Source organism: Pelodiscus sinensis, chromosome 27, assembly GCF_049634645.1.
Source record: "Pelodiscus sinensis isolate JC-2024 chromosome 27, ASM4963464v1, whole genome shotgun sequence".
Lineage (NCBI taxonomy): Eukaryota > Metazoa > Chordata > Testudines > Trionychidae > Pelodiscus > Pelodiscus sinensis.
The window spans coordinates 6,024,659-6,045,871 of NC_134737.1; the positions used below are offsets into that span (position 1 = coordinate 6,024,659).

General features: G+C 45.4%; 1 protein-coding gene across 3 annotated transcripts in view; it reads right to left on the reverse strand.

The window, feature by feature from the left end:
* Positions 1-21,213, reverse strand: part of RASSF5 (Ras association domain family member 5) — a 109,010-nt gene that overhangs the window by 80,076 nt on the left and 7,721 nt on the right. Inside the window, exon 1 of one of the 3 annotated variants that reach the window (XM_006137230.4) lies at positions 15,287-21,188. The exons of the other annotated variants lie outside the window; for them this stretch is intronic. Coding sequence (XP_006137292.2) covers positions 15,287-15,437 — 151 coding nt within the window. The 5' untranslated portion in view covers positions 15,438-21,188. Of the gene's footprint in view, positions 1-15,286; positions 21,189-21,213 lie in introns of those variants that run through there. 3 annotated transcript variants of the gene reach the window in all.

Genomic DNA, 21,213 nt, shown 5'->3' on the forward strand with positions numbered 1-21,213 from the left:
CAAACTGCTATGTGCTGCCCAGGACTCAAGTTAGTTCTTTTAAATTCCCCTAAGCAACTGTACCCTGTTCCCAAAACAACTCCTTAACACCAGCACTGGCTGTTCCTGTAATTGGAATCCAACGATAATAAACCGAGAAAGCACCAAGGGTTCACTGCAAGGTAACCTCCAGCTTTGCCAGGCTGACCACACATTGCCTCCGCTCCACAACGCTCAGTGAAATAGCGGGCAAAAGTATCAGACAGTAACTGTTTCCCCAATTCATAAGGGAGAGTTTTTAAACTTTGCAAACCTGAAAGAGACACCTGGTTCCCCCCCCCCCCCCCGAACCAGCATGATTGGCTTCTCCAAGCAGCACTAGAAAGCTCACCAACAGGGCCAGAGCCATTCCATGGCCAGAGCCATGACACATGCGCGGCTCCGCCCTTGGACGCACAGTACATGTGCAGCCCTGACCCCCAAGCACGCTGCGCACCCTCGAACTGCAATCAGGCGTGCAGCACCCCTTCCAGCTGCCATCAGGTGCCTCCCATAGCTTGGCGCCCTGGACAGCTGCCCGGATAACCCCCCTCTTAATCCGGCCCTACTCACCAGGCACATCAGCTATGAAGATTGCTGAACAGCCTTTGGAAAGGAAGCCAATCTTGTGGTCCGATTGCAGAATTGGAAGTGTGGAGACAGGCCATGTCTTCACTAAACGGAATATTGATGCTGCCACAATTGATCATCCGGAGTTCGATTTAGCTAGTAAGGCAGCCGTTCCCAATTACCGGTCTGCAGACCGCTGGTGGGCCACAAACCCCTGCCTGCCGTGCCACGACACTGTACCAGGCAATGTCCCCAGCTGCTAACGAGTCCCGCCCGGAGCAGAACTCTGTTCCTTATAAGGTGTACGCCTGCACGTGCACTAAAAATTCTTCTCCCACCATGAGTGGTGCTGCCGGCTGCTTGAGCACACCTTCCCCCAGTCCCGCAAGACACCTTATCTACGCAAATGAGGATAACACGCAGGTCATCTTGCAAGAGCATTGTGAGGCTTAAACTCATTAAGTTCTCTAATTCGCTTTGCATGATCCTTAGATAAAAAGCTCCACAGAACTGCTGAGACTTACTACAAAGGAACTTAAAGCCATACAGAGCCAGGAATTGGAGAACACCCTCATATCCCATTCACATGGGCAGTGGACTGTAGGGGGACATGGCAGTCACTCAAACTAGGACTTGGAAAGAACATCGCTCCATCTCCTGAAAAAAAGCAACAGGGACCCTTTCATTACCAAAAACAGTCAGGGGACCTTCACTTTACATCCTACCTGAAAAAGAGAGTTTAAGTCTGTAATATATTCAACACACAGCAGGATCATTTACTCTGCTAACTCATCCTCCACCATTACGTAACACAATGGTTTTGCTTGGCTCACTTATCCCAGAATACATTTTAGGACGGACGTTCACTAGCACCACCTTATTTTACAAGTAAGCTAAAGATGGACAGAGCCACATTTTCAAAATTGCTCCCCATGCTGGGCTCTTCTGGACATCTGACACTAAGGGAAGAGTGTTTCAATAAGTTAGCGAATTCACCTTAACGGGCCATAAGCTAACGATTTCTGCAATGCAAGGATGGACACAATACAGAGCTTGCAATTTACCTTTCACATTTATGGAGTGTCCACCCTGGCATTAACACTACATTTGCCAACTAATTTGAGTGAACTATCAATTCACTAGAGCTAAAAATCTCTAATGCCAACAGACTCCTTCATGTCAAGATGGGAACTGAAGCTGCCCCAGATTGTGGGAGCTCATTCCTTGGAAAATGAAGCACACATGTAGTAATTTTTTACCGCTTGCTTAAGGAAAACAAACAAACAAAAAAATCAAACAGAGACAGAGTATAACCTGGCACATGCTCAAGAAATCAGCAGAGGGAGGGAGCAAACCCCACCAAACAACTTTGTGGAGTTTTTGTCATTCCAAAATCTCAACTGAGCTTTCATGTCACAAAGTTTTCAAGATTTCCTGCCAAACCCACGGTTTTGCTACTTAGTCTTGTCTGCACTCTGGCCAGCTGCAGACTCAGTGCTTGCCAGCCGAAGTGCAAAATTAATCCCAGAAAGTTCCACTGTCACAGGATAAAAATTAACACATTAATTTGTATTAATACATAGATTAATATAGGCTAAACACACACACACAAATCAATGATACTTAAAACAACTAACATAAATTGGAGTTGGGGTGGGAAATGGAAACTGATTGAAAACCACAGGCTCTTAAAAATCATAACTCAGGAAAGAACTCACAAAACCTACCTAGACTCCGCTGCTAGAGCAAGCTCTACTATTAAGTGTGCCGTTAAACACATAAGTCATATAACAACACAGAAATCGTCCTCCTCCTCCCAAGACACTCTGGAATCTAATCAGAAAAAAATGAAACTTTGTTGATTTGATGACAAAGCAAGGCAAAAATAAGGCAAGGAAAAACGCATCTCACACACCCTAAAGAGTTCTGATCTTCGACACTGAAGGGTAACTTCTACAGAGCATTATTAAACAGTATCTGCATTACCAGAATTTTGCATCAACTTTTACTAGAAAATGAAGGTGACTGTATAAACAAAAATCAACCTTTTTCCACTGCAGGAAAGCACCAAGAAGTATCTTGTGTACAGATCCCTCTCGATGACTTCACTTGGACAACACAAACAGGGAAGGACTGTGGGATAAGCCTTAAAACCATAGTTTCCTTGATTATTAAACTAAAAAAGAAAATCTAAAATAAACCACCACCAAAACAAAGGAAAAAAAGAAAACAACCACCCATAAAATATGCCACATAGATCTGGGGATTAGCCCTTGGATTGTGAACCCCGTTCCAAAATCATTTTGCAACAACTGTACTACTAGATTTAGGACCCATCCTGGAATTACTCCCTATCCCCGTGAAAAGCCTTGTTGAAAAGCCACGGGACTACTCATAGAAATGGCATGATGGTTCCAGCCCCGGAGGGCCCCCTGAGTTTTGCACAGATCACACTGACTTCGGTGGACTATATAGCGGGCAGGATGGTCCATCTCTGTGAAGCCCCTGGAAGGCTCAAGGACCTGCACGTGAGGATCCGGCCACATGGAGCCAACTGCAAGATCAGGGGCAGTTTGTTAAGAGGAAACGTTTACAGCACTGTGGCCTGAAGAAGCATTTAAATCAGAATTAACGGGATCCTGTCCGGATTAAAATTGCATTCAGTAAGTCACTCAAGCATGTGCTTAATCCCCAAAATGACCTGTCTTGCCAAATTGGGGCTGAAAAGCTTATTTTAATTTAACAAGGTTTTGACTTAATGTATAACACTAGACTATTTACCCAGCATTGCTCAGGCCCTGAATTTTTCAGAGAGGGTAGCCATGTTAGTCTGTAACTGCAAAAACAACAAGTCCCGTGACACCTAGGAGACTAACCGGCATAAGGTTTTTATCTGCAAAATCTTATGTCCTAATACATCTGCTAGTCCCTAAGGTGTCACAGGACTCCTGGTTTTTTTCAGTTAATCTTTGGAAAATAAAATGGTGGGCCTGGGGAGGCGGGGGTCAGTAGGCAGGCTGCCCTGGGGAAAAAGGACTTCTCCAGCCCTCTCTCACCACAGCAGCTTGGGGTGAGGTAAATTGTCCTTCTCCATGGCCACAGCAGCTGTAGCAGGAATATCCAGGGGAGAGGTGCATGTTCCCTGGCTGAGGCAGGTCCAGGTTTATCTGACCTCTGCACTCCCCAGCCTGAAGTGAGGAATGCAGCAAACTGGGCACTTTCCCCTTGCTCCCTGACAAAGGGGAACAGCCAGCAAAGTCCCCATTCGAGGGCACCTGGAGGGTGGGAGGGTCAGGGCTGTAGCTGTCCCAGACTGTGGGGATGGGTGCCCCTAGCCAGTCCCTTTCACCTACCTGGTGATTGTCTCTATTCTGCATGATTTTATGAGAAGCAATCCCATTCCAGGGACATCCCATTTTCCTGGCACAACCAAACCCTGACCTTGCTTTCAGCGATCAGAGGAAGCTGCCTACCAAATTTGCAAGTCCTAGCTCTTATCGTTTAGAAGGATTTCTTAGACAGACTCATGCAGAGACAGCCAAACTCTCTTAAATACATAGTATATTTTTCTATTAGCCATGCTATAGTTTAGGTTTTACTCTGCTTAGGCAGCAAAGACAAGCAGTCTCGTCCTCATGTCTTGGGCTGCTGGGAAATATTTAAATACCCAACACGAAGTCATTTACATTGATTTTATTTGAAATCCCAAAGGTATTGCTGTTCACAACAGGCTCCGTGGTTTACAGAGCTTCCATTTGGAGGCTAAACTAAGTGTAGCTTTAAATATCCATTTCATAAAGCACGCACGATGTTCCTTCAGCAATGAAAACATGCAGCAGCCCTGTGTCGAAGGGGGGAATTTGCAATCGCCCATCAATTTTAAAAATTAGCCTCTTTACTGAGAGAGGCTCACCAGGCTTGGGGAGAGGGGAAGAGTCAAGAGAGGCTCATTTAGATTATTTAAAAAAAAAAAAAAGCTTGCACTTACATCTGAAGGGAACGCAATTTATATGTTCAGCATCATTTGTGTCTCAGAGCCTAATCTATGTATTAGCTGGCAGGTCATTACAAAATGGAAGGAACACAAAGAAGAGCTGAATAGTTAGAGATAGACTCTAGCCTTCCACTTGGGAGCTCTGGTTCAAGTCCTTGTAGTATCAGCGGACGCATCTACACAGGAGGGCTTAACTCAAAATAAGCTACATAAATTGAGCTACGTCCATTGCGTAGCTTATTTCGAAATTGGGAGCGTCTACACAGAACATATTTCGAAATAGAGCACTTCCCTTACTCCTCGTACAATGAGGGTTACAGGAGTCGGAGTAAGGAGTCCTCCAGCTTGACAGTATTTTGACACTATTTCCAAGTAACTGCCTGCTATGTAGACGCAGACTACGTTATTTTGAAATAATGCTAGTTACTTTGTAGTAATGTTGCTTGTAGACATATCTAGAGACTTCCTAAGGGACCATTTTACAAGATGCAGGGCTTAGAGCTGAGCAGCAGCCTCCCAGGACAGGCAGACTCAGAGCTTCTCCTCACTTAGCTGGAAATCCACACCGCGGGGTTTGATTGAGCAGGTCTGATAAAGACCTGCTAAATTGACCTCTGATGGTGCCCTCATCTACCAAGATACTCCATGAGGTTGCAAGGAGAAAGGCAAGTTGATGGGAGGATTTCTCCCATTGACCTGCTGCAGTGCGGAATGCTGCAGAAATTCGACCAAGGGTACGTTGACTCCAGCTATGCTATTCTTGTAGCTGGAGTTGTGTATCTTAGGTTGGCTTTCTCCAGTAGCGTAGACCCGGCCTGATTCACTAAAAGAACTCCATGTAGCATTTAAACAAAAATCACAGTGTGGATCACTCTCCTGCAGCAGTGCTGACTCTGCCCCTCAGTTCCTCTCCGTGAAATGGGGATAATAGTACTAACAGGGGTGTTATGAGACTAAGTACACTAACAATTGTAAGGCATTTCCACTACAGTGATGGGGTAAGTATCTTACCCAGAAATGCCTCCTATGGCATTACCTACACTTTCATCTGAAGCAGCTGCTGTTGGCCATGGTCAGAACAGGATACCATGCTAGCTGGTCTCTACTGCTCCCACCTGGCAATGCTCATGCTCCTGGGACTGCCGATGTTATTTCAATCTTACTATATATTTTAGAAATGCCTGTCCATCTGTGAGTCCATTTGCTCAAGAAAGCCTCCTAAACAGTAAGAGCTAGGACCACCAAATTTGCTAGGCAGCTCCCTCTTTATCAACTTAAAGCAAGGTCAGGGTTTGGTTGTGCCAGGACAATGGGATGTGCGTGGAATGAGATTCTATCTTACGAGAAAGAAAGGGAGGAGTCTTGAGGAGGGCAGAATGACCACAAGGAGGTAGCAAGGGGCCAGAGATGGGGACCAGGACAGCTATAACCCCACTGGGCAGGCAGAGGTAGAGAAAGGGACAGCTAGCTATGACATATTTCAGAGAGTTTGCGTGTCTGTGTGACTGACTGTCCACCAGCTGGAGGACAATTTTAGCATGAGCATCACAATTTTCAGAGTTTGTGTTTTTTAAAACCACCATTCCTGGAGTCGTGGGATGATGTAAAAAACCTCAGCTTTTTAAAAATTTCCAGTACTGAAAATGCTTCAGGTTGTTGGGAAATATTTGAACACGTGCTCCCTAAAAATCTTAACACACCAAGAAAAAGAAACCAATATTTATTCAATTAAAAAAAACAACCTTCGCAGTTTTGAAGACATCCCACCTCTAGAACCGGAGGCGTGACTTGTGAGCACTTAGGGCTGGCGATGCTGACACAAGAGGGGAAGGCGAGACAGCCCCCCCTTGGCTGCTGCAATCGTGGGGTGAGCTCAGCTGTGCGTACTGTCTCACTGGAGCAATGACACGTCGGAGAAGCTGAACTCTGGCTGGGGAGCTGGTGCCCGAGGGGAAGGCATTAGCAATCTCAAGAGGCAGAGGGAAGTCATTCATCATTTCACACTTAGCAGACGTGAGCTGCTTATCATTTTTCTATTTAGAGTCAATTTGCTTAAATATGCCTGGGGGGAAGTTGAAGGATTTTTTTTTCTTTCATTAGAGACGAGTTGAACCGTTAGCCGGTAATTGTAATGCACAGCCTGGGCAACAGAACATCCTCTCAGGAAGGGCCAGGTACAAATCCCTTGCCAGTGTGGATTGAGCTTTGCATTCGCCTAGAGCAGCTCAAGATAGAAAAGGGGGGGGGGGACCCAGCAATGGGATGATCGAGCTTAATGGACATTCCAGGTAAGCTGAACAGAACCTGAGGCAGATGGAAAGGGAGAGTCTTGTGCTTAAACCACTGGATTGCAACTCATGAAATCCTAGTTCAATTCCTGGTTCTGCTACAGACCCTCTTGAGCGTCACTTCATCCCTCCGCAACCTAGCTTCCCTGTTACAGAACAGAGATAATGAGCCTCCCTCAGTCTTGTCTATTTGTGCTGGGCACTTTTAGGGGCAGCAACCTCTTATTGTTTGTACAGTGTGAAGCACAACGAGCAGCCAGGCCTTTGCTAGGGTTGGTACATGCTAGCAGGATATTAACGAGGATTGAAATACATCCGTCTCCCTCTGGCCAAAGTTCCACTCGCCAATTCCCCTGGCAGACTTGAGATTCCATATTCCATGCTCATTCGTCCCTCGGAAATTGTAGGAGGAATTCAGATGTGTTTAGCTCGCCAGCCTGTCTGGCCGCGTATTGTCACCGCATTGAAAAGGTTCAGCTTAGTTGTTTGGATTGGAGAAGCTGCATGTTCAGCCCCTGGAACCAAGCATGTTCCAGATGAAGGAATCCTCATGCAAACTCTTCTTGGCTCAGGCTCAACAGTAGCATCTACTCATTCACTTCCATCAATTCCATGCAACCACAAGGAGCTTTTCCTGACAGCCCTGGGGACCCAACTCTGCTCTTCTTACCCCACAGCAGCTATAGCTCTACATAGAGCCGGGGCATTTCTGAGAGGGGCATTCCCGCTCTATTGGCCTGGCCTGGCCTGGCCCTCACGCGGCTGCCAATTAGAGCCAGCGGTGGCTGTGGTTTTGGCAAGGCTGAGTACTGTCATTGAGAATGTGGCAGAGGCTCAACCCAGGCATTTCACACAGGCCGCTGGAAAGAATACGTGTTTATTACAGTGCTGTCACATGTAGGGAAATAGATCTTACACGCGTTATTGTGGGAAGCCGTGGCAAGTGGAAAATCTGAGATGCTCCAAGGGCGCACTTACCAAGAAAGATTTGTTGCCTGATGGAAACAGTCTTAATGCTACTCAAGACCATGCTGAACTGGCAGACATCTACTTTCAGCAACACTCAAAACCTTCAAAATTACTGAAGTACTGCAGGACTCTCAACCAATGTTCCTCTAATCTTTTCCATCCACGTGCAGAATAAATTTTGTGTGCACCAAGGATTGTGCGAACGTGCACCACCCGAAGAGAAACAAAACCTGGCTGTGAGTGCTCTGCTAATCAGCTGATCGGCATTTGAATTTCTCTTGAGTGGCCGCACAGCATACAGGGAACACAGCTCCTAACTCTTTTACAATACATTGGAACTCATGGGGCATATAAAAAATGTACCTGCACTACCGGAGTCACTCATACCAAGAACCAGCTGAGATTTTTTCAGCCAATCATTTTTCATTGAAAAATGCCACTTTATCAAAACCAAAACTGTCTGTGGAACAAGATTGGGTTCAACAAATTTCTTAAGGAAATTAACTTAAGGAAATGGTAGGGGAAAAGGTTCTTAAGGGGTCAAAATGAAACTGACAATTTTCCAAATGAAAAAATTCCAGACTTTTCAAATTAAACCAATTGCCATTTCAAAATGATAGCGAGACAAAAAGGCGAAACATCAGAATACTCTGATTTATCTGAAATGAGACATTTTGGTTCCCGAACACTTGGTAACTTTGACTTTGAGTCATGATTCAAAAATAAGAACAAAATTCTAACTCTCAAAAACATTCACAGGCCAGAAACACTATTTCCCACCCACCTCTTCTAATGACTCCCTGGCCAGCAATAAAAACCATGCTGTTGAACACCTTTGTCTGCACCTCATAGGGAGCAGCAGCAGGATGGAATTTAGCATTGTTTAAGCCATCTCTGAATAGGATAAGTCTTAGAACAAGTCACAGAATCCTTATGGCACCAGGGAGCAAGGTTTTCAAATCTGGGAGCCCCACAATAAGGCTCCGAAACCTGTATTAAGGCAGCTTAATGAGTGTATGTGTTTCCCCAAGTAAGTGCAGAACTGCTAGAGAGGAGGCCAGCACCTTCAGAGCCTGACTCTGGACACCCAGGACCAACATTATTAAAGCAAGGAGAAGAGCTCAGTGCAGTACGACAACAAAGGAGACAAGTCTGTGGGCAGGAGAGCCTTTACCACCTACACGGACTGTGAGGTGATGGAACATCTTCCTCCGTGGAAGAGGAAAGAAGGCAACCCCGTTCCGTACCACTGCATTCTGGGCAGGAGGCAACGGAGCTTTGGAGCAAGCATTCTGGAAAGGGGCCCATGGTGGCCGGGTGTAAGCGCAACGACACGCCGCTCAAAAACTTCATGGCAAAAAAAATGAAGCAATTAACATAACCATCACCCTCCTTGGTACGAACACCAGATCCCCTTGCTCCTCTTCCGATTAAGTCAGGGTCAGCTCCGAAAGCAGCAATTCTAGACCTCTGACACAGGCATCATCCGTTTCAATATTTCCAGCCCAGCTCCCCCTCAACAGCTTGATGTTAAACTTTGGGCTGGGTCCCAGTTGTGGCTTCTAGCTTTACAGGTGATTTAACCTCCAAAAGGGTTTGCTTTGGACTGGTCAAAACAATTTCCATCCAAATGGATATTTGCAATGGGGAAAATGGCTTGTTGATTGAATGCCGGTGATTACAGGGACATGTCCACTTTCACAAAAATTTACCTTTCAACAAAAATCTGAAATATGTTAACTATTAAAATTGTTCGTCATCAAATTATTCACAGGGGAAACCTCCCTGCCTTCACTCCATAAAGATTAGGTTTGCCAAAACGGGCTTTGGCCTATGATCGGGTCAGCTCTGCTCTCTTCCCCCACCCCCGTCTGCACTTCGAGGATATGGTTTTTCTGACACAACTAGTGACTTTAGGGGCCCAACTTGATATACTTTAAAGAGACCTAGTTTTCAACAGTGTTGAGCACCCAGCCTCTGGAAATCAGGCTCCTTTAACGGCATCTCCAGTTGGGAATCCAGAAAAACAAGGCAGCCAAGATTACTCAGCGATTGAGACACATTTGGCTCTAGAATGAATTCACTTATACAACTAATTAGTGTTTTAGAGCAGTGAACCAGAGGTATTAGAAGCTCATCTAGGTGTTTGCCTAGTTTTAAAACAGGTTACAATAAAAACACTAGCGAAGTCTGTACAAACTAAAATGTCATAGACAATGGTTTGTTTACACAGCTCTGCATACTATACACTGAAATCTAAGAACAATATTTATATTCCAATTGACGTATTGGATAAATGGATGGGTAAAAATGAGGAAATAAGCAATTTTTCAGTAGTCGAGTGCTGTGACACTTTTGTTTCTGACTTGGTAAGTTTAAGTGGGGTGAAACTTGGGGGTTCACGAGAGAAAGACTCCTGAAAGGGGGGTAGTAGTCTGGAAAGGTGGAAAGCTGGTGATCTCGAGTAAGAGCAGTAAGTCTGCCTAGCATTCCTGCCACTTGTAGCGTGGGGGACCCATGCCTAGAAAACAGCAGTGTTTCTCCATAAGGAATTTCTTACAGCATGAAATTCCAGGATGCCATGCCCCCAGCTGTTCTTTCATTACTGTTTCAACCCAGAACTGGAAGTGAAAGCGTTGGACTGCACTGGGGAAAATCCTCCTGCTGGAAATTCCCAGCCCAAGTTTCCAGAAACAGCAGCCAAACCAAATAAATCCCAAACTCTTCAAAGCTGGCTCCTTCCCTGCCCCATTGAACTGCCCGTCTCAGGACTCAAACAGCCATGCTCACCATACAATACTGGGGCTAGGAGCCAGCTCTGGACCGGACTGCAGAGATTCTCTCTGTAATTGCAATGGATTGGCCTCTGTTCATCTTCCTTGGACCAGCGGGGTAGCTTAAAAAGAACGCAGATATCGGCTCCGATCCTGGAAGCAGCTTGGCACCTGTAACGCCTCCTCCAATGCCATACATAAGAACATCCAGACTGGGTCAGACCAACAGTCCAATCCAGCCCAGTATCCTGTCTGTCGACAGTGGCCAATGCCAGGTGCCCCAGAGGGAGTGAACCCAACAGGGAATCATCACGAGAATCATTCCCAGCCCCTGATCAACAGAGGCAAGGGACACCATCCCTACCCATTGATGGACAAACATGCACAAACACCCAGGTCAACAGGAGTCGTGATTACTCTGTAGGCATCAGGATGAGGCCCATTATTATTAGGCATTTCCTAACAGGATTTACTCTGACACACTCTGGTCATCATCACCTATTCAACAGACATAATCACTTCAGTCACTTGCAGGGAAAGCTAATTTTAGACACTTAACTCAGCTCTGGGATATAGCTACATGACAGGGCTTGCCAAGTGCCTCAGAAATAGGCAAGATTTTTTACATCCCAATTAAGAGAAGCTGCATGAGAGAGAAAGCAAAGTTCTAGCAAACAGGTAAATAGTTTCCTGCAAAGGCATCAGGTTTAGTGATCGATCAGAAGCCTTCATTCTCATTCAGAGAGGTTGGTTATTTTTTTAATCCAGCTAAAATTAGACTGAGATGATACTTCATGTGTGTCCCCAAATGAAGTTTTCCTTTCAGCGCCTCCTGAACTATACAAACCACACAGAACCTCTTGCTGTTTTCAGCACAAACTTTTGCCAGCCCAGTTTCCAGGAGACAATTGTACATCTCTAAGCTCTTCCAGTCAACAGATTATTCAGTCATACTTGCATCCCCAGGATCAGATTCTGCTCTCAGTGATTCTGGTTTAAGCTGGGGGCAATTTTATGTACTTCAGCTGAGTCATGTCCAAGCAACACTGGTGTAGCTGAATGCTAAGTTGGCCCATTAGAATCAGGGCCTTTCTTCAAGATATTCAGAGTAGTCAGAACTTGCTAGGATTGGAACTGTTAAGCAGCCAAATATCTCCCTTTGCTTTTCTAATCAAAGCAATTTTGAAGTTGCACAGAACTAAGCCAGTGTGTCCAATCAACAGAAACTAGGATTTAAAATAGTGACAACTTTCAACCGGCTTCCTTGTCTGCCACAGGAGGAGCTAGGGCTTCTACATCACTGCTGGTCACTCTCTTGGTCTTCACTTTTTCGGCTGCTGCGGAGTCTCATGCAATTACAACGTTTTATTCTTACCTATGTTCTTGTTACACTCCTGTTTAATGCCACTTTGTATTGCAGCACTCAACTTACACGGCATAAGTCTTCAAAGCACTTTGCAAATGTTGAATTAAGCCTTACAGTACACCTATAGGATAAATGTTCTTAGTATGATCTGCAAGTTTCTAAAAGCATGCAAGGTACTTCCCACAGAAGTAAGGCATGGTCCTCGACTATCCCGAAGAAGGGAAAAATGAAGCACAAAGAGAAGCTGCAGCAACGCGCACAAGGTAACATAGCGAGTCTATGAGCGAGGGAGGAAGAAAATAAAGGAGTCCTGAAAACAAGCCCTCAGCTCTAATCACCAGACACATTTCTTCTGAACTGCAAGAAAAGAACCCCGCTGCCCCAAGGAGAGGTTTTAACCTCACCATCAAACCACCAGGGAAGGAGATGCAATAAAGATTAGCCACACGTTTTAAAATAAAAAAAAAAAAACATTTAAAATATTCAGTAGGCTTTTGTACACGCAAACTTTCTGAAACTTGGTTCCTGAGTTGAGAACTGTCGGTGGTGAAAGAGGTTTGGGGCAATTTCTCTGGCCCCCCCTCTCTGACTTGTACTAAACCAACAGCTCTTACGCTGCGACCCAAAGCTGGCAAGCTAGATGCTACCAGCTTTCCACTATCAGAATTGTGAATGGGAGAGGACATGTCCCTGTCACTATTAAAAAGCAATGCTTCCATCTCACACGATTTTATAATGAGTCTTGCAATAGCTGAAGTTTTCCTTAAATCCCCAGATCCAGGTGTTGCGTGATAACATGAAAGAAGAGAGTCTCAGTTGCAAATAGCTAGTCTTCATAGTCATGGAGGAAAGCTTGTAAGAGACACTTGGGTGCACGCTCAGAAATAAGACAGTAAATGAAAAGAGCAAATTAATTGTAAATCTCATGATTTTTAAGCCAATTGGGGTTGGGTTTTTTTTAGGTCTTACATTTTTCAAAGTGTGAGGTTGACAAGTCAGTTTCAGAGGGGGTAGCCCTGTTAGTCTGTTTCAGCCAAGAAAACAGAAGTCGTGACACACCTTAAAGACTAACAAATGTTCACTACATCAGAGGCATGAAGCATAAGCTTCAGTCTGACAGGGATTTAGGCACACAAGGAGGGGAGTGTTACATCAGTGCTCATGAGGCTAATTCAAGTCAGGGAGATGTCGACCACTTCCAACAGTTGATACAACGGTGAGAATACGTCAAGGGGGGAATGAATTACTGCAATGAGCTAGCCGGTCCTAGCCTCTATTCAGACCCATTCTGATGGCTTCAAGTTTGCATAGGAATGCCAGCCCAGCAATTTCATACTACAGTCTGTTTCTGAAGGGTTTTTGCTCTAGGATGACAACTTTTAAGTCTGTTACAGCGTGTCCAGGCAGACTCAAGAGCTCTCCTACGGGTTTTTGTATGTTACCATTCTTGACGTCTGATTTGTGTCCATGTATTCTTTTGCCTAGAGACAGTTTGGCCTGGCCAACGTACATGTCAGAGGGGCATTGCCTGTACATGATGGCACAGATCACATTCGCAGATGTGCAGGTTAATGAGCCTAACCGTATGGCTGATTATTGTTAATGCAGAAGATACATTCCATGCTATGAAAAAAGTTGGAGACCCCCTGGGCTAAGCCATCCTTTCCCAGGTCGCTTTATTCCCAGTTCAAAAAAGGTAGCAGGGACCAGGAGTTATTGGCCACTGAAATATACCAGATTGCAACTAACAGCGTTCCCAGGGAGAGCCTAAGGGCTTTATCCTCCCATTTGCCCACAGGCAAACACAGCTAGGGATCTAATGTGTTAACATTTCAGCCTGAGGTTTACCAAAACAGCCCCACCAACACTTGACAGTCAGCAAGTAACATTCTTTGAGAATTACCGTTTTTAACGCCAACGCCATTTCCCCTGGAACCCAGCTGCTGGATGTACCTGCCTCACTGTCCTTGGTGATACAATTCCGCACTCGACTGATATTATTACAATCTATGGCCCCTTCTCAAATTCAGAGGCGAAAAGGCACAAGAAAAATAACTGCTGAATAATTCTTGTCCTGCTGTGCAAGAGAATCAGCCAGTTCCCATTTCATGCACTTGGCAGCCTAACACGCTCTCTGTGAAGGTCAGAGGATAGTCACGAAGATAAATATATGCACCACATATCCTGATATTTTAGCAGGAGACTTACGGCAGTGAATACAGCAGCTCCACAAAGAAGCACTTCAGATGAGCTTAACAATGTGGAGAGGCAAACCCCGACCACAAATCATCTACATTCCTTAAAGTGAGAGTCATTTTCACTCCCTTTCAAAGTCTGCCTTCCCAGCAATTTCATTATTAACTCCACAACCGCCACACACGTGAGAAACGATTTGATTCTGAAACTGCTCTGCCACTTATCTTTCAAATCTAAGACAACCGAAGGCTCGCTCCCGCATCCTGAACTCAAACAGAACACCTTGACCTCAACAAGCAATTTACTCGAGTAGACTGCAGCCTACGACCCTTTAAACCTGATGAAAGGGAACCTGAGTTCACATGAGTTCCCACTGAAGATGTAATCTGAAAAGTTGCCACAGAGCATAAAAGTAACCTCGTTCTGTTTTGCAACTACTATTAATTTGAGTATTCAGTAGAGTCATCCTTAAAAGCAACCTTTCTGGACACCCCGATTCTGATTAACCACCACTGTATCAACTGCTGATACGTTTTTGTCTAAAGATTCGTCTCCAGTCTGAAGATTTTACAGTAACTCTGAGACAATCAGCCGAAATTTTTAAGGGAATAAAATCTTGCCTTGCTTCAGAACAAGAACACCTCCAAAATAAGAACTAACTGTTGTGAAAACACTTTAGAAATGTATAAATTATTCCATCTTGCAATCCCAATATTTGAAACCAGCTTCTTAGCAAATGCAAAGGGCCACGTTTAGTTACAAAGTCAAGCTTTCTTTGCAAAGGAAGAAATGTAACAGCTCACAACAATGATACTGCAGTATTTGGGGACAATCTGGTCGGAAATCATCATATTTTTAAGTAGCTGAGACTAAACAGAAGAATTCTTCTAATATCCTCAGTATCTACATAGGTAAGAACACAGGTCCAAAGGGGAGTTTACCCTTGGTATCTGGTGTGTTAGAGTAGAACCACTGCAGTTTGTCGTCCATTTCTTACATGCACACAGCATTTGACTATTGCACAAATCCCATGTTTAATTAGTAGTTGCCATCTGATAGATCTTGGCAATTAACCAGTATGCCCAGCCCACAAACTTGCAAGAGCACCTACCTTTAACCAGTAAGACCTCCCTGCTGGGCCTCCGGAAGAAGTGGTGACCCTCGGACCAAGATTGTGACTTGGGAAAATGCCTGAATATCTTGCGTATTCTCTTTGTTACAACCCCAAAGCAAGCGGCTGCCTCTGCTTTCCCTTGTGTCATCCTGGTAACAGAAGATCAATAGCTTCTTCGGGCTCCAGCAACGGAGGCAGGCTGGAGAAGAGAGCGGGCAGTGCTCAGATGCACAGTTATCGGAAGAAGCAGTGTTTGCCTTTGCAAGTTATGTACATTTCCAGCTAAAGCCTCTTTCTCTTCCCCCATGCAGACAGAACATCAATAGTATTCATTTATAATCTACTGCCTCTTTGGGCTCCCTTTTTCCTGGGGAATGCACATAGCACAGTGCTCTCTCTCTCAGGGCTGGTTCTCTTACCCATGGAAAACTTTCTATTTCTGGGCCTTTTTGTGTGATAAGATAAAACCACCTAATGGAAGAGATTACAGCAGAGTGAGCGAGAGAGGGCAGGACGCATCCTTTCACTGGGAACTCTTTTTCCAATATCCACTTATTCACTCAATGGACAGCTTTCTGCCGTTTTTAGAGTTAAAAAGGCAAAGCCTCAAAAGTTTAATCGCAGCTGTAAATAAAGGACCAACAGGTTAAAAAAAAATCAGCTTAAATTTAAACACTAGGATATGGACTTTAAACTTTACAGCGACGCACATATCCAGAAAAGGAAAAGAATTTACTTTTTTTCTAGTTGCCGTTACAACTAGAAATGTGACATCCCTGGCACTGTGCGCCAAGAAAAGGAAACAGTTTAATGGCACACTTTAAATATCAAGCCCTTCACAACCTCTACTCATTGTAATCTATATCCTAGTGTATGGATATTATCCTGCATTAATACACTCGTGCAATGTTGGAACCTCACAAATGTCAATTATTTTTTGCAATACTCCTGTGAGACATTCTTGCCATTTTACAGATGGGTAAATAGAGACAGATGGAGTGACTCATCATGTGTGTCACAGTGAGCTGGAGAAAGGCTTGGGAATAGAACCAAAAGTCCTGACTCCTAGCCACCTGATTTAGCTATTAGGATTCTCCCCCGTGAATGCACAAACCCCTGACCCCAACACTAAGACTCCCATCCTGTATCGTAGCCAATGGATACCAAGTCAACCTCAGGAACATTTTCAAGACTAACAGACACAATTTAACCTACTTGGCCAGACAAAAACAAACTACCAAACAAAACAAGAGCTCCAATCCCTATAGGTCACCTAACCGAATTTTATCACCATTTGTCCCTGGGCATTACACTGGATTGTAATGACAGCAGGAGCAGCAAGATAACATGGTCCTGTGGATGGGACAATGGACCTGGAGACAGGGGACCAAGATTTTAATCCCATCTCTGCTCCTGATCTGCTGTGTGACCTTGGGCAAGTCACTCAATCTGCCTGTATCTCTGCTTCCTGCTTGCAAATACACTGCCCACTGCTGGAGACAGCTCTTAAGTTTATGTATTTAAAGCATGTCTAACAGCTTTGCACTAGCAGCAGCACCATCTGCCCCCCAACCTAGGTCTGTATCCTTGTGAACATGCAGTCGAGTCAAGTGACACCTCCGTAGCCACCCAGAGGATTGAGTGTGCATGAAGTCTCACTTTCCTGCTCGGATTAGCCAGAGAAAGTCGCAGCAAGTGGCTTCAAAAATTCTCTTTTCCTTCAAGTGCCAAACTGAAATGGGCTGAAGTGGGGGCAGAGGGAGAAGAGTGCAGGCTAAGGTTGTAAAAATGTTAGAAAATATAACTGCTAAAAACCACAGCGGTTACACGCGCTGTAGGCTCTGCAATCAAGTTTAAATAAATTTCATACTGCAGAGCTTGCAGCCAAGCCTCTTCTCTGAAAGCAGGACCAGTAGGGGCTACCGGCATGCTCCTGGGTGTAATCTGGGAGAGGGGCAGGCCTGCCACAGTCAGCTGCTTCTCCAGCAGGGTGCTGCTCCATCCCCTACAGCAGTGTTCCCCAAATGGTGTTCCGCAGAATCCCAGGGTTCCGCGAAGTGAAAGTAAGGGTTCCGCCAAGTCCCAGGGTTCCGTGAAGTGAAAGTAAGGGTTCCGCGAGAAAATTCCATTACAGTTACATTTTATGATTAAAAAATGCCTATTTCAGCATTTATGAATTGCACTGAAAACAATTTTCATGTGTGTTTGCCACGATAAGTGTCCCTGTGTAATGCCAGCTTAGCCAAAGAGTGGGATGATGATGTCACTACTCAGCGCTGATGTCCATAGATTAGACTGTTATTAGGGGTTCCGCAAAATTCTTTCGTGTTGAAAAGGGTTCCGTGGCTAAATATAATTGGGAAACACCGCCCTACAGTTTAACTAGAACTAGTAAGTTTCACCCATTAAGAGTGAGGTTTACCAGTTCACCAGTTACATCTCTTTGTCCCAGACAAAGACAAAAGGAGACAGTGACTTATTTTAATCTCCTGAAGAGAGAACATAAGAACGGCCATACTGGGTCAGAGCCAAGGTCCATCTAGCCCAGCGTCCTGTCTGCCGACAGCCCCGGAAGGCATTAACAGAGCAGGGAATCATCAAGTGATCCCTCTCCTGCTGCCCATTCCCAGCTTCTGAAAAAGAGGCTAGGGACTTCATCCCTGCCCATCCTGTCTAACAGCCTGTGACGTAGTAGGGGTGCTGTCTGCTCTGTAACCCGGGGTCTCATGCGCTGTGATGGGAGATTCTCACTGACTCTCCCAGATGTGTATTAACCCAGACACCTAGGCTCAGTATCCCAGAGAGAGAGACAAAGGGAGGAAGGCAGAGACCAACACCTGGCTGGTTGGCAGGGCGGGAGGCAGTGGCTGTCTGGGAAGCATAGTGAGAAGAGGCTAAGCTGGGGCCTAGGGGAGATGGACCCCTAACCCTAGAGTCTGAGGCATCCTGGCTCTGGGCCCTGTAGCCACATCACATACGTGCTGTATCCTGAAGGAACAATAAACCCCTCTCTATTCTATGACTGGCAGAGTCTGTTCTTGCTGCTACGGGGCTGCAGGATTTGGGGGAACCCCAACTCGCCGTCACACAGCCATTGATGGACCTAACCTCCATGAATCTATCTAGCTGTTTTTAGTGAAACATTAAATCATGTCAACAAGTACAATTCTGGAATCAGTCTGACAAGGATGCTAGCACCGGGTGAAGGAATGCACTGCCTTCCACAAAGTAGCACTGCTGGAAATATGCAGCAGTGCATGAACAGTGGGGCAAGATGGAAGGGTGTTGCATAACTTCCTCGTTAAGGAAACAGGCCCGTGATTCAACACAGCACTTACATGTGAGTGCCACAGCCCGACGAGCAAGAGCGGATTGCAGTGGGTGCCGAAGGACAGGCCCATGCTTAGCTTAATTTAAGTTAAGGGCCAAAGCCTGCCCTCAATGCACATGAGCAACTACCACTGGGCTCAATGAGTAATGCTTATCTGAATCCAAGGGAAGAGCCTGGCTCCAGTGCATTTCAAGGGCCTCCTCTACACTGTGTCACATGCCCAGCCTTGCTTGCACTCATGCACAGAGTGACAAGGCAGATTTGCTCATAGAGAAGCATCTTGTCCGAAAGGTTCCCTGCCTTTGTAAAGTTATGGCTGGTGCAGCTGACTGCACACTCGCTGAAGGCATCCGATTCCCACCCCCAGAGTTGGCCAGGAGAGGCGGTCGACATGCCCCGCACACTCCCATGAAACAATCGTCGTTTTGTGGTCACTCCAAAATGCAAGGGCTGCAACATTCACTAGGATTCATGGGGGAGGAAAGCAAGCCTCAAAGGGTTCACAGCAGAGGCAAGCTGGTGGCTGGGAGGGGGAACTGATTTGACTGCTGAGAAGAAACGAGGCAAATCGAGTAACACAAAATTCTAACGGTGGCGACAGGAAACACGCATCTTGTCCCCGGATGGTAATGCCAAAATTGTGGTGGTGGGGAGGGGGTGTAGATACACTGTGCCTCTAGCCCCCCCGCCAACCATATTCTTTAGGTGGACGTAGTTCTCAAAATCAGTGCAAACACTCCTGAAACCTTCCTTGGCTAAAATTAAATATATGTAACTAGTGACCTCCGGTGCCTTAATCTCTCCTGGTGGGAGGTTTCACAATCAACACAGCCAACTCTTAGGTCAATTAATCTAATTTTGGTGAGTGGTCAGAGTGATGACCCCACTACATGTGAAACCATGACATTTAAGACACGCCCTCCCCCCTTTCGCTCCATAATTCATGGCCCACAAGCAGCAAGTGCACTGTATTTCAACATGGCTGCTTCAAGTGGGTACTTGGACAGCCACAATCCTACAACACGAAACAGGGGACTGCTGTTAGAAAGGCCCAAGTTGACACGTGGGAATAAAAGAACCAAATATCAAGATTCTAACTCAACAGAACTTGGAAATTAAATCACTCTACTCGCTCCTTTACCAAAAGGTGCACCACACCAAGTATCTTCAGGCACATCTACCATAGTGCTCCAACAACTCAGATCTGAAGGTCTTTTAGTTATTAATTGCGGTGCCCTGCTGTACAGGTCTTGCACTACAAATGAAGTCATTTCAGGCCATCACGTGCTTGGTCAATCTTCCCCACCGCAACTTACTGTTCTATATTTGCTGCTGACCTCACTAACTCTGAGAGTTGTTTCTGAGCTCACGATCACCACCCCCATTTTCTCCAGTCTCTCCCCAAGACTGATCAGAAGCACAGCTAACAGCAGCAGTTCAGCCTGCTGCCTCTGACCTTCTTGATAAAAACCTGATAGGTTCTGAACAGAATGTGTTAGCATTTTCTTTAAATAACTGTCTTCTGTCCTATCAGAGAAGATACCTCACCAATCCAGCCACACTCTTAAGCCAAGTCTACACTAATGGATAAGGTCGAATTAAGATATGCAACTCCAGCTAAGTTAATTACACAGTTGGTGTCGATGTACCTTGATTTGAGTTTCACTGCCATCCCCACAACGGGTTCCCATCAGCTTCTCTTACTCCTTGCAGGAGCACTGGCCGCAGAAGGACCCTCTGAATTCAATTTAGCAGGTCTTAACTGGACCCGCTAAATCAAACTCCGGAAGAGCGATAACAGCAGCCTCGATTTTCCCTAGAGTGAAGCCCTGGCCTTAGAAAGCATTGCAAGATGCATCTCCTCCACTCCCCACAAATTAATTCCCAGGCGCCAAACAACCTGGTAGAAAGCAGGAGAGCCTGGTAGTTGGTTTCTCCTTTTGAGACTTGAATGTCTCAACTTAAACCATGTAAGAAGCCACACAACAAGGTCCTGGTTACCAAAGAAATAATTAAAAACAACCACCAACTAGGTTTCATTTTTTTACAAGCACAGTGTACAATAGCATAGTCTTATCCTGCATGCCTGATTTGCTGCAACAATACTGCTTAAAGACTGAAGCCTAAATGTTTCTTTCTTAATTCTAACAGGATGACAAATAAAGGCCTTATGTGCCTTTGATCCATATGCAGAACTACCATCCATTGATTTGTTGACATGCATGGGACAGCATGTGAAGACCCAGTAGTCCGACCGACGGTACAAACGAACAAGGCCGCTCAGATGACTCTCTCCAGGCATCTGTTCAAGTCAAGTCATGTCCCAGGAGAAGCTAGGCACAAGACTCTTGGATATGACCCACTGAACGACCCACTTTTCCGCTGCACACTCAAAATTTCCCAAAGCCACCCACATGGAGTAATCATGAAGGGCTGGATCCAAGCACTGTTGGAAAGACTTCCATTGACTAGAAGGAGATTTGTTTCAGGCCCTAAGACCACAGATGCTATTAAGGTTTGAGACAAGTCCAACTGAAGTCATGGAGACTATTAACGTCAGTGGTGTTTGGATCCAGTCTTTTGAGAGAGACAG